Source organism: Elgaria multicarinata, chromosome 17 (genome assembly GCF_023053635.1).
Source record: "Elgaria multicarinata webbii isolate HBS135686 ecotype San Diego chromosome 17, rElgMul1.1.pri, whole genome shotgun sequence".
Lineage (NCBI taxonomy): Eukaryota > Metazoa > Chordata > Lepidosauria > Squamata > Anguidae > Elgaria > Elgaria multicarinata.
The window spans coordinates 26427015-26439875 of NC_086187.1; the positions used below are offsets into that span (position 1 = coordinate 26427015).

At 47.0% G+C, this 12861-nt stretch overlaps 2 protein-coding genes across 3 annotated transcripts in view; both read left to right on the forward strand.

Moving 5' to 3' along the window:
• Positions 1 to 12861, forward strand: part of MPRIP (myosin phosphatase Rho interacting protein) — a 477073-nt gene that overhangs the window by 201881 nt on the left and 262331 nt on the right. The gene's annotated exons all lie outside the window — the stretch shown is intronic.
• NT5M (5',3'-nucleotidase, mitochondrial) lies at positions 978 to 9053 on the forward strand. Of its 2 annotated transcripts, none has more exons than XM_063143295.1 (6): positions 978 to 1466; positions 1672 to 2133; positions 2867 to 2967; positions 4495 to 4555; positions 8037 to 8151; positions 8723 to 9053. In XM_063143295.1, exons 2-6 carry the CDS (start codon positions 1813 to 1815, stop codon positions 8863 to 8865), a joined length of 741 nt encoding a protein of 246 aa, XP_062999365.1. In that variant the 5' UTR covers positions 978 to 1466; positions 1672 to 1812; the 3' UTR covers positions 8866 to 9053. The 2 variants fall into 2 exon arrangements, with proteins under 2 accessions (XP_062999365.1, XP_062999366.1); XM_063143296.1 differs by having other exon boundaries at positions 978 to 1224.

Sequence of the window (12861 nt, forward strand, 5' to 3'; positions counted from 1 at the left end):
GAGAACCTGGCGAAATTCCCTCTTCATCACATTTAAAGCTGCCCTCTTTTAAATCTGGTCACTCTAGTATAGCTCCAGCAGCTTTAACTGTGGTGACGAAGAGGAAATTTCACCAGGTTCTCCATATATACAAATGACACCTGCTGAAATTCCCTTTTCTATGCAACTGTTAAAGATACAGGAGCCCGGTCCTCCTTCTCATAGGGTCACCCTATGGTACAAGCTTCCCCGGATTAGAGTCCACTTCATCAGATGAAATGGACTTTAGTTCACACAGTTGTTCCTGCCATAATCAACGTAACCGTTTTCAGAGGGGGTAGTTCATTGTTAGTTCACTGCAGCCAAAACACCAGAACCTTGTGGCGCCTTAAAAACCCGCACATTTATTTTGGCATAAGCTTTCAAAGGCTATATAGCCCACTGCTCTCCATGCCTCATGCGTTACAACTTCCACGACATCTCAAGAAGAACTGAGCTCATGCTTCATTTGATATTCCCAGCGTGGGATGCCAGTGGCTGCTGTGTACCTAATAATGGAACAACACCTCACACCCAGGAGATTTTGGCCGTTCCAGACCTCATTTGCCTGTAACCTTAGGTCCGCATCATCTTGGATCTGATGTTTCACGAAAGCATGTACTTTAATGGAACTTGACCATTATTATGCACCTTGACCTTGGAAGAAAACCCCATCGAATAAAGTGTGTGTGTTTTTACGCCCGAGTTCCAAACCACCACTTTTGTCCGTGGGAAAGAGTTCTGCCTGCGTTTCTTCCATTCCTAGTTCTGCTTGAAGGGGCGGTGGGTGAAACAGCAGGCAGAGAAGCCGCTAGGGAGAGGCGGAACCTGGATCCGTTGCAGTTGACTCGATCTCGGGTTGTCTCTGCTTCGGCGAGCAGCAGGTCGCGCGCCTTTCCCGGGTCGTGCTGGCCGGTTGCCGCTCTAAGGCGGCGCCTGCGGCTGCCAGTCTCCCCCTCCCCGCCTTTTCCCGCAGGCGATGGGGAGGAGAATTAGAGCACTGCCGGGTTGGGCTGCTCGGGCTTTTCATATAGGGAGCACGGGCGCCGCTGCGGATGGCTGAAATTGACAAGCGCGCCCGGATGAAATTGACAAGGGCGCACGGAATACCAGGAGCGCAGCTGCGCCAGTAAAATTGGGGAAATTACGCAGCACCCTGATCTTGCTGGAGGCCTCTTCCCAAAGCCTCCTGCCCCTTTTTGCAAGGTGGGGGGCACCCCCTTTGCAACTCTCTCGCAAGCAAAGCAGGCAGGCAGGCAACCCTCCTTCCCCGCCCCGTCCTTATGCGCCAGCTGTTTTCTCCTTTTCTCTTTGCGCACAGATATCCAGGGCTGCTCTAAAGCCGCCTTGCCCGCTCCCTCCTCCCGCCTTAGCCTCGTTCGCCCTGCAATCCTATACACGTCTACGCAGAAGTAAGTCCCTTTGAGTTCGGCGGGGCTTACTGCGAGGTAAGTGTGCATAGGATTGCAGCTGTCGCCTCTAGTTTTGCTGCAAGAGCCGCAGGGAGGGAGGGAGGGAGGGAACCGTGTGTGGGGGTGGGTGGGTTGGTGCTGCAGAACCTGCCTCGGCAGCACCAGCAACAATAATAATTATTAATAATATATAATAAAAATAATTGTGGAATTGGTTGACTCCGCAACTTGTGCACTGCAGAGAGACAAGCTGGAGTGATGCAACGGGAGAAAAGGAAGGCAGACGGGTGGGTGTGTTGTTGTTGTCGCCGCTCTTTTAACATGGCATCACCGGTGATGATGAGGGATTCCTGATCGCGCCCTCAGAGACGCTTCCCCCGCCATGATTTTCCTGGGCAGCTTGTTCTTGCACCCGCAGCCAGCCATGCGGGGCTGCGCGCCCTTCCTAGCCTGGGGCGTCGGGTGCATTGCGCACTGCAGCAGCACCACCACCAGCAGCGGACCCAGCTCCTGGGGCTGTGCATCCCTCCGCCGCAGGCGCCTGCGGGTCTTGGTCGACATGGACGGCGTGCTGGCGGATTTCGAAGGCGGCTTCCTGAAGAAATTCCAGGCCAAGTATCCCGATAAACCCTACGTCTCCCTGGAGGATCGCAGGGGCTTCTGGGTTTCCGAGCAATACGGCCAGCTGGAGCCTGAGCTGAGCGTGAGTCAAACTCTCCTTCTGCTTTCTGTGTGCTGTGGTGCCTTAAAAGGTACAAGAGGACAGGCTGCTGCCCCGAGGAGCTTACAGTTTCTGATTGTAACAACAGAGGAAGAGGAGAGAAATACAGGAAGGGTAAACCAGGGGAGAAGAATAGCAGCCACCATTATTAGTAACAGTAGTAATAGTATTCGTTTCAAATATGCAAAGTCACTTCCATGGGTTATTTAAGGGTTGTTTACCCCTCTAACAAGCCATACTGCCCTGGTTCAGACGACATGACAAGCCTCACCCAGGTGGGTAATTATGCAAATGGTGCCCAGCACTCACCAGCATGCGCTGTGGCTTAAACAAGCCACTGTAGCTTGTTTAAGCCATGGTGACTGTGCGAACCAAGTCATTGTCATCAATAGTGGTCTGGATGGACCAAGGGTCTGGCAGCTCCTGATGTTGGTAGAGTTAACACCACCAGCACCCATTCCACCCAGCTGTCACATGGGTGATGAGAAGTAGAGCAGGGCTGTACCACCAGCCCTGCTAAAAGCATTGCCTTTCCCTCCCCATTCCTTTTTCCTCGTGTGCTGTGACTTTTTAAACTGTAAACCCGCAGGCAGGAACTGCCACTTTTAACTGATTATATGTAAACCTCTCTGGGAGCCTTTTCGGCTGAGGAGCAGCATAAAAAATACTTCCAATAAATAAAAAGACTGGTGTGTCACCCATCCGCCCCTTACAGGAAAAAGCAATCGGCATTTGGGAGTCGAAGAACTTCTTCATAGAGCTGGACCCGCTCCCGGGCGCTGTAGAAGCTGTGAAGCAGATGGCCAAGTTAGAAGAGTGAGTACGTGGGCATTGAGCAGGGGGTTGAACTCGATGGCCTTATAGGCCCCTTCCAACTCTACTATTCTATGATTCTATGATAGCTATAAACCAGTCTTCCTCAACCTGGTGTCCCCCAGCTCTGTTGGATTACAACCCCCAGTATCCCCTAGCCAGCATGCTGGGAATTGCAGTCCAATGCACCAGGTTGGGGAAGGCTGGTGCAGTATCTTGAAGGAAATGAGTCAGGCTGCTTTCTCTCGTGGAGCTGCAATATCTTGCCACAACGTCCTTCCTGGGGATGCCGTCTCTCAGTGGCCCTTCTTCCTCTCTCCAGTGGTAAGGACCAGACTGTACCTCCCTCCAATTCTGCAACCCCACGGCATCTGCTGCTCTTTGTTATTTTACTCATCTTCGTGGATTCATTGTGTGGTTTTATATATTTTCTCATCACTGGCCTAGAAGTGTTTTATGCCGACGGTTTAGGATGTGACTTAACAAGCAAGCCAACGTATCAGGGTGCAATCCTGTGCATGCTTACTCAGGAATAAGCTCCGTTCAACTCAGTGGGATTTACTTAATGTATAAGCATGCATAGGATTGGGTGGTTAGGGTTAATTTCAGTAAGGGAGGAAGATGGTGCTGGAGGCGCAAAGAAAAGGTGGGTTTTGAGAGGTATTGGGGAAGGTTACTTGAAGGAACGCCTCCGCCCATATGTACCTGCCCGAACCTTAAGATCATCCACAGGGGCTCTTTTCCGTGAGCCCCTGCCAAAGGAAGTGAGGCAGGTGGCTACTAGGAGCAGGGCTTTCTCCGCTGTGGCACCCCGGTTGTGGAATGAGCTCCCCAGAGAGGCCCGCCTGGCGCCTACACTGTACTCCTTTCATCGCCAGCTGAAGACCTTTTTATTCACTCAGTATTTTAACACTTAATTTTAACTTAAATTTAAATTTTACTGTTTTAACTCTGTATTTTAATCTTATATCAATTTTGCTGCGTGGTTTTATCCTGGTTGTTCTTTTTATACTGTATTTTGTATTTGTGCTTTTAACCTGTTGGTTGTTTTATGATGGTTTTAATTTTTGTGAACCGCCCAGAGAGCTTCGGCTATTGGGCGGTATAAAAATGTAATAAATAAATAAATAAATAAGGAAAAAGAGGCAGGCAGAAGGGTGAAGAACCCCACTCCCACCCATTGCTTCTGCTCTGGGCACGCACTTGCAAAGTCCTGCCCCACACATTCGTGTGAGGGGAGATGGCGACACACAACCTGTCATTTCAGTCTCAGTGTAGGCACACAGGCTTTTCTTGTAAGAGGTCCCTGAGCAACCCTGGCCTCTGTAGTTACAAAGATCACAGGAAGCAAAGCTGAGAAAGAGATGTCCGTGGTGCTGGAGATAAATAGCACAATGATCTAGGGCAGCTCCTTATATGCCTGCGTGGGGCTCTGAGATTTCCGCAGGAAGGCCAAAACGGCAAATTGATAAATAAACGGAAAAAAGTGGATTGTTTCCTCAATCTTTTCTCTTTATTTGTGTGTGGTAGGACGGACGTCTTCATATGCACGAGTCCCATCAAGAAGTACCGCTATTGCCCGTATGAAAAGGTAACTACGGTATGCTGTAAATATACATATGTGTACAAAATCAACGGGAGCTAATTTATTCCCTTCTGAATTCCCTCCATAACTGTTTAAATTCCAGAAACACATGACGAGGTATGAACCTTTCCTCTGGGTGTGCTCAAATTTATGTGTGCATGCATAGAAGTCCTCCCACACAACAACAACAATTAATATATTTATTTCTTACCTGCCTCTCCCTTTGGATTGAGGTAGGAACAACTTGAGCCATTTCTACACCTGCCTCCCCCCCCCCCCCCCGGATCGTCCCTGGATCGTTCATGTGCATCCAAATGTAGGGTGACCCTATGGAAAGGAGGACAGGGCTCCTGTATCTTTAACAGTTGCATAGAAAAGGGAATTTCAGCAGGTGTCATTTGTATATGTGGAGAACCTGGTGAAATTTCCTCTTCGTCACAACAGTTAAAGCTGCAGGAGCTATACTAGAGTGACCAGATTCAAAAGAGGGCAGGGCACCTGCAGCTTTAACTGTTGTGATGAAGAGGAAAATTCACCAGGTTCCCCATATACACAAATGACACCTGCAGAAATTCCCTTTTCAGTACAACTGTTAAAGATACAGGAGCCCTGTCCTCCTTTTCATAGGGTCACCCTATCACCACACAGGGGATCCTGAGAGCAGGCAGGGATGATCCCTCCATTTTCCTGGGATAACCCTTAGGTGTAGAAAGGGCCATTAAGTACAACAATACAATACAAATCGATGCATAAATGAGCATATAATTTATTTATTTATTTATTTATTACATTTTTATACCGCCCAATAGCCGAAGCTCTCTGGGCGGTTCATATAAAATTGATACAATATTAAAATAATCAGGACATCTTAAAATTCTTAAGTTTAAAATTCATCAACTAGCAGCAGCAGTAGAGCCTAGCTAGACAGGAAGGTGTCCAGAAGCCCATCTGTTAACCATCCTCTTCCTGTCACGGAACGGGAAGCAGTGAGCCTTCGCCATAGAGACAGGAAGAGTGAGAGCGCTTGCAAACCCAAGTCCTATCTCATTGGTCCCAAACTTTAACAGGGAACCGCCTCCTTGGTTCCACAAACTCATGCCCAGTGCCCCCTATCCTACCCTATAAAAACCATTATTCAGAATAGCGGTTTTCAACGACCCACTAAGGAAGATAATAACAATAAAATTCAAAACAGTAACAATTAATTGAATATTTATTCAAAATCCAATTACATTTTTTTAGATTATTCAATTAAACATAATTGATGAGCTTGTTCCAGTGATATCTTTTCAAAGTCTGATAGTCATTTAGCAAGAATATTAGACATCACATTTAGTAACTAGGGCAGAGTACCTCACTATTCTGTAAATTCTTAATGTGATGGACGGGCTTGAAGTGATACCAGTTTCCCAATGTCTGGTTTAAAATCACTTAACATGAGTCTTAAATCACCATGTTTAGTAACCTGGAGTTGATTTCTTTGCTTGGAGAGAACTAGGCAGACCACACTAAAACCACATTCCACCAACTATGATGTTGGAAATGCAACCAGGAGCTTCTGAACCACTCTCCATAGCGCAGGACAGCGATCAGAAATTTCCTTCTGTAACCAAAACTCCTGGTACGATTTCTTAAACTTTGGCTTCAGCTCAATGTCATTTTGTAGCTCAATTGGGCCCTTTAAATGGGAAGTACCTTGCCGAGGGAGGGAGGGAAAAGAGAGTGAACGCTTCTGTTTTGCAGCCGGCGTGGCGGGGCACACCAAGCAGGGTATGTCTCTTCAGTAGCGTTCTGGTGCTTTTGAAACATTTCAATTCACCGTTAAAAGGACTCTTCTTAAACAGTATTAATACATGTGTGGATTCTTCCCCTATATGGCTTGGGACCAAACTACCTTCTCCCATAAAATGTCCTTGGGTTTTAAGACCTTCTGGAGAGGCGCTTCTCGGAAAAGACCACCTCGAGCGCCCGCCCTGCCGCCCCCTTGCCTCTTAATGCCCCCCTATGCAATCCCACTGCCCCCAAGGAGGCGGTACCGCCCACTTTGGGAACCACTGGCCTATCTGGTTTAGCATTCTGTTTCCACAGTGGCCAACCAGCTGCTTGGAGTAGGACACACAAGTAGGACAAGTAGGACAGGAGTGAGATAGCAGCACCCTTGCACTTATGTTCCCCAGCAACTGGTTTGCAAAGCTAGGGCCCGGTTCAAGGGTGGGCATGTCTGGGCAGCTGCTGAGGGCCCACTCCCTGGCAGGGGCCAACTGGCATTGCTCCTCCCCTTCACCATTGCAAACTACTCGTCCCCCTGCCTCTCACTCTGCCCCAGATAATGGTGATGGTGAGAAGGAAGGACAGGAGGTGCCACAGGCTACTTACTCACTGCCTCTCTGCCGGTCATGCCAGCAAGTGATAGCGAGGACGAGGAAGAGGAGGAAGATCAATTGCAGCTAGTGACAATGGCAGTGAGAAGGTAGACCAGCTGAAGGAGCGGGGGAGCTGAGGGTGTCTTGCCTCCAAAACCTGGAGCTTTTCATCCTGGAGGTAATATATAGCCATCAGGAGTCGGAGCCATTGAGACTCATTCTCCACAAATTGGTCAAATCTCCTTTTAAAGCCATTTAAATTGGTGGCCCGTCACCTTGGACGGAGCCCTGTCACTGAGAACACATCCTGGGGTTAAGTCTAAAAGCCCTAAACAACTTGGGACCAGATTCCCTTAGGGACCAGCTCCCCCCTTATGCTCCTGTCTGATGCCTGCAATCATCCAAGGTTCACCTCAGGCGCGCTTGGGGTAGAGCCTGCAGTGTTGCAGCATCCACCTTCTGGAACGCATTACCAGGGGGGATTCCACACGTCGTACTGAGGGCGCTTCCATGCGCCCCCAGTGCGCACCCAAAGTGATCATGTAGCTTGCCTGGAGAGCGGCTCTCCACCCCGCCTTCTTCCGCCGAGCTCTCCGACCCGGCCGGCGAGGAGGCAGGTGGGTAGCGGCGGCGGCGGCAAGGACGCCTCTTCCTCGTCTCTTTGAACAGGCAAGCTACACGATCGCTTTGGGTGCGCACTGGGGGCGCATGGAAGCGCCCTCAGTACGACGTGTGGAATCCCCCGTGTTCTCTGACATTCAAACATCCTCTTAAAACTTTGCAGAAGCTTTCCCAGAAGTGTGACCCAGCCAGCTATGGTTATTATTCCTGATTCATTTGTATTGTGTTGTTTTTACTCTTAGTTTTAAGTCTTTGTATTTACGTCCACCACTTTGATACCTTTGTGGAAAGCGGTAGATCAATTTGAATCATAAATCGAACAAAAATAAAACGTTTCCTGAGTCTCGGATCAAAATTAAGCTCTACTTCCTTCTTCCCCTAACGGTTTTATTATTTTCTGGGACAGTGTGGTTTGCCACGTTCCTAGTGCAAAAACGCCTTTCCTCAATCTCTGCACACAAACTGTTTCTTCCACCATTTCCTCTTCCTCTTCTGCTTTCCAGTACGCCTGGGTGGAGAAGCATTTGGGCCCAGAGTTTCTGGAGCAGATCGTTCTCACCCGGGATAAGACGGTGGTCTCTGGGGATCTGCTGATCGATGACAGACCTGATATCCTAGGTAAAGGAATCGGCCTCGGGGACGTCCACCAAGAGCTGGCAGCGTGTGTGCATGTGTGCGAGCGTGCAATCCCATGCCCACTTTCCTAGGCACGAGCCCTATTGAACTCAGTGGGACTTGCTCCTGAGTAGGATTGCACTGTCAATGGGGATCCAATGGCTAGGATTGATGATTGTGTCATTACGGCATGTCTGCCCGTTGTTACTGTGCTGTAAATAAGATTTCTTATGACATGCTTCAGGTCAGTTTAGGGTTTATTTACATGCAATGTACACAGGGTGATGTCTACACTACAAAAAAAAAATCTTCTCCAAAAAGGATAACAAAATCTATAACCTGTACAACTATGCAAATTAGAGCTCCTCGCCCACAATTGTGGTTGTTAAGATTTCAACAACTGTCGTCCAAATGGCTCAAGCCTGTCTTTATACCCTTGATGGTTAGAAACTTTTTCTTCTTCTCAAGTTGTTAAAATTCTGCCCTTACTATCAGATTCCATATTTCCAAGGTGGTACAGCTGAGAAAGTTCCAGGGCGATATCTTGAGCTGTTTTGTTTTCTCTGCCTTCCAGGAGCAGAGAAGAGCCCCAGTTGGGAACACGTACTCTTCACAGCCTGCCATAACAAGCACATGGAGATCCCAGCTCCACGTCGCAGGCTGCACTCGTGGGCCGACGACTGGAAGACCATCTTGGATAGCAAGCGGGCGTTGTAGAGCCAGGCCTCTTAAAAAGGGTGTCCTCAGCGTGCCCAGAGAGGGGCAAGGTCTACTTGCAAGCCTGGGGGGGCACCAGGAAGGGTCACGTCTCCAGCTTTGACTCTTCACAGTTCACAATGTAATAGACACCACACAAGAGGAAAATGTAATGGGGAGGGTAGAGGAAAATAAACCTTTGGAACAGTGCTGGAGTCAGAAACAAGAGCAGAGAAGCTCCAAGACACCCCCAATTTGCTAATGGTTAAAAAGCTACCTGTTGTAGGGCATGGAAGTATCAGAGATTCCAGGCCACCTAAAAAGAGGTTGCATTTGCCAAACACTCATCTTGTGCTTGACTCTGTCTAGACTAATGTCACCTTATGAACTGGTTGGACCAGGGCTTTCCCAAGTCCTGTTTAGCTTTATATCTGGCTTCTGCAAAGATGGCGGCCTTCTTTCACCTCTGCTCCTGATGGACATGCCTCCATTTTCAAGACTGCAATCATGTTTTCCTCAACAAGACACTTAAGGAAAAGAAATGTTTTGGAGCATATAAGCCTGCCTGGAAGCCGTCACCTCTTTGACCCCAGATTTTGATTTGAAATCCCAAATATGAGAGTAAGCTCACTGCAATAGGTCATTTGTGAGGGAAAGACATTCTCCATGCCCTCAGAAACATCCTCTGTGTTGTTACTTCAGTTTGTTCAAGATGGTGCCCTGGCAACAAAACCAGGTTTCGGAGCTGTGGTCAAGTTCCTGTTAAGGCATTCTTTCGGCTCCCAGCTGAGCCTTCACTCAGTGTACGCTCAAAGCGACTGCCTTTCTGAAGTGAAAAGGCCTTTGGAATAGTTGGTTGCCTTAGGCAGACTTCCCTGGCTGGAGGATGATGAGATTTGTGTCACTTCTGGAGAACACCATGTTAGGAAAGGTTGTCCTAGGCCTGTACCACTACATCGTTCATGACTCAACGAGCCTCATTCCTATAGCATCCATTCTCCCCGCAAAATCCCTCCGCATAGAAAACTAGCATGCCAGTGAGAACGGTTCCAAGCCTGGTCTGCTTCTTTTCTTATGTGGATGAATTTATTTATTTATATATTTATTTTATGGAGGAACACTCAGTCGCATGAGTCCCACACCTTGAAGCTGTACTGAGAAGCAGGTCCTAGAAGCTTTGCCGTGGAGTGAATGTTCCAGAACATTTTCTATAGGTGGTTCTTCAGATAGGGTTTTATCCAGACAGGGCCAGCCAAAGACATTTCTCTGCCCGAGGCAGAACAGTGAATGCCCCCCACACCCACCCAGGTTAAGGTGCATAATAGCCAAAGCGAGCCGCTAAAGCACACAGAGCAGAAAAATCTCACAGCGCGTCTCCCCATCTCTGGCAGTTAAATTACAATGGTGACAAATTAAATCACTTACATTTTCCTGCCCTTTAACGACACCCTAAATCTGCAGCCTGAGGTAGCCGCCTCACTCTATTTTATAGTAGGGCTGGTCCTGCAGCAACACCCTGAATGGCATTCACTCACAACAATGAAATGGGCACCATTTATTCCCAATCTTTTTTAGAGAAATAGTAGCCTTCCAGTTGAAAATCTTTATCGTTCCCAAAGGAAACCATGACTGAAGCTAAAACAAAAATATTCACAAATCAAAACTTGGCAGGATTTCAGAATTAACGTAGTTTTGTGAATGTCCAACATTTTCAAGTCCTGCTTTTGAAATCTGATGGATCCCTTAAATTGAATTTTAAAGGCAATAAGGTCAAATATCAACGTGTTCACCTCCATAATTTGACACTTTGTCTTTTAAAATCCCCCAAATCTAGCATTTTCCATAACTGGTAGTATTGAAAAATAAATACGAATGAGAATCAATTTGAATTTTTGTGACCAGATTCAAACTAGAAGAATTTGTTTGAGGGCTTGAGACTACAGCCCTCTACACATTTACCTGGGAGAAAGCCTCATTGAAACCTATTTGGATTTACCTCTGGAGTAAGCACGTATAGGCTTGTGCTGTTATTTCCACAAATTCATTTAGTCTCTAAACCTGGACATCTTTTGAAAAAAAGCAGCATGCAAGATTGACGGTATATACAGTTATGGGGAATTGTAACTAGTGAATTAGTGAGGGCGGGAGAGATAGAAAGTCTTTTTGGAGCTCGTCTTCACAGCTCCATTCAGGGACAGGCCAACTAAAAGACTATAGGCAGTTGCCTAGAATTTATTTTATTTATTATTACATTTATATATCGGCCGATAGCTGAAGCTCTCTGGGTGGTTTACAACAGTTAAAAACAGTGAACATTAAAAACAAATATAAAAATTTAAAACCATCAAAAGCATAAAAACAATATTCTGGGGTCAGTTAAAAGCTCAGCATATGTTAACCGCCTGGGAGAAGAGAAACGTCTTGACCTGGTGCTGAAAAGATAACAGTGTTGGTGCCAGGCGAGCCTCGTTGGGGAGATCATTCCACAATTGGGCAGGATGGCAGAATTCCAGGGCTTCCAGACTACTCAGTAGATCTGTTCATCAACGAATACATTCTCCCCTTGCAGCCATCTCCAGTGCTAGCAATGAGCATCCCATAACTGATCTGTCAGGGATGCTTTAGGGTGGATTCCTGCATTGAGCAGGGGGTCGGACTCAATGGCCTTGTAGGCCCCTTCCAACTCTACTATTCTATGATTCTATGATACATACTGTATGTGCCTTTAGGGCAGGGTGGTGAGAGGCAACTTGGAAATCTGGGGATTGTCTTACACATCTGTTGATCAACAGCTTTGCCCAAGTATAAGTTCCTGCTTCGAGGAGGTCCTTAGCTGTCATATGCCAAACTACAATTGAGTAAGATGCAAAACTAACCATGGCCTTCAAGCATCAGCAAGAAATGAAAATCTCCAGTGAAAACAGACAGACTTGTCTTATGGAAAGGAGGTCAGGGCCCCTGTATCTTTAACAGTTGTATTGAAAAGGGAATTAAAGCAGGTGTCATTTGTATATACGGGGAACCTGGTGAAATTTCCTCTTCATCACACCAGTTAAAGCTGCAGGTGCCCTGCCCTCTTTCAAATCTGGTCACTCTAGTATAGCTCCTGCAGCTTGAAGTGGGAATTTCACCATGTTCTCCATATATACAAATGTCACCTGCTGAAATTCCCTTTTCTATGCAATTGTTAAAGATACAGGAGCCCGGTCCTCCTTTTCATATGGTCACCCTAACTTGTCTACATTCCTTCCAAGTTGATATCTGCCCTGTTCAGAAGAGCCCTCAAACCATGGCTTTAAAAGCCTTATTTACTGTGGTTATTAAAGCTATAGTTTAATGGGTCTTCTGAACAGGGCCGTAGAGTATTCTGGTGCAGGTCAGAATACGGCCATTTTCTTGCAAGTTTCCCTTATAAATAAACGAACATCAGCAACCATTCTTTCCTCTTACGTTTGCCAACTTTTCAACTGGTCCCTTCTAACTGTGGCATGATCTATTGCAAGCTATGGTGATGAAATATTATTATTTGCTACAAACTGCTGCGGTTAAAAACACAGCGGGAAGATGCTGGGGGAGAAATTGGCAATGCTGGGGTCAATAAGGAGGGGGGAAATCTTCCAAATCTTGCTAAGAAATGGGTCGGTTGTCAGCTTCCAAGGTTTGCCACCAGAGGGTGATATGTGCAAAGACACCATTTCCTTTTCTGGCTAAACCCATGTGCTGGGATTAAGGAGCAGAACCCACAAGCCGCTTTCTGAGAAGTCCTTTGGCTTTCATAGAAACATAGGGGGGAATGGGAGGAAAAAACCCTCGGGCTGTTGGTTGCCTGGCTAGCTAAATGCTATAAGGCAAGCAGCACCTTGCTTCCAAGAAAGCTGTACTATAGAACATATCGTTTTGAGAAGGAAAGGTTGAATAAGGTTTCGTATTCAACTGTTACTAAGTACATCCTTAAAGATCCAACAAAACACGACTGTTCTAGGGTTGGTTTCTCAGGAACAAATATTAGAAGCTTTT

Coding starts and splice junctions, on each gene's coding strand:
- NT5M (XM_063143295.1), top strand. CDS start 1,813: ATGATTTTCCTGGGCAGCTTGTTCTTGCACCCGCAGCCAGCCATGCGG. Junction 2,134..2,866: donor AGCTGGAGCCTGAGCTGAGC/GTGAGTCAAACT, acceptor CGCCCCTTACAG/GAAAAAGCAATCGGCATTTG. Junction 2,968..4,494: donor CAGATGGCCAAGTTAGAAGA/GTGAGTACGTGG, acceptor TGTGTGTGGTAG/GACGGACGTCTTCATATGCA.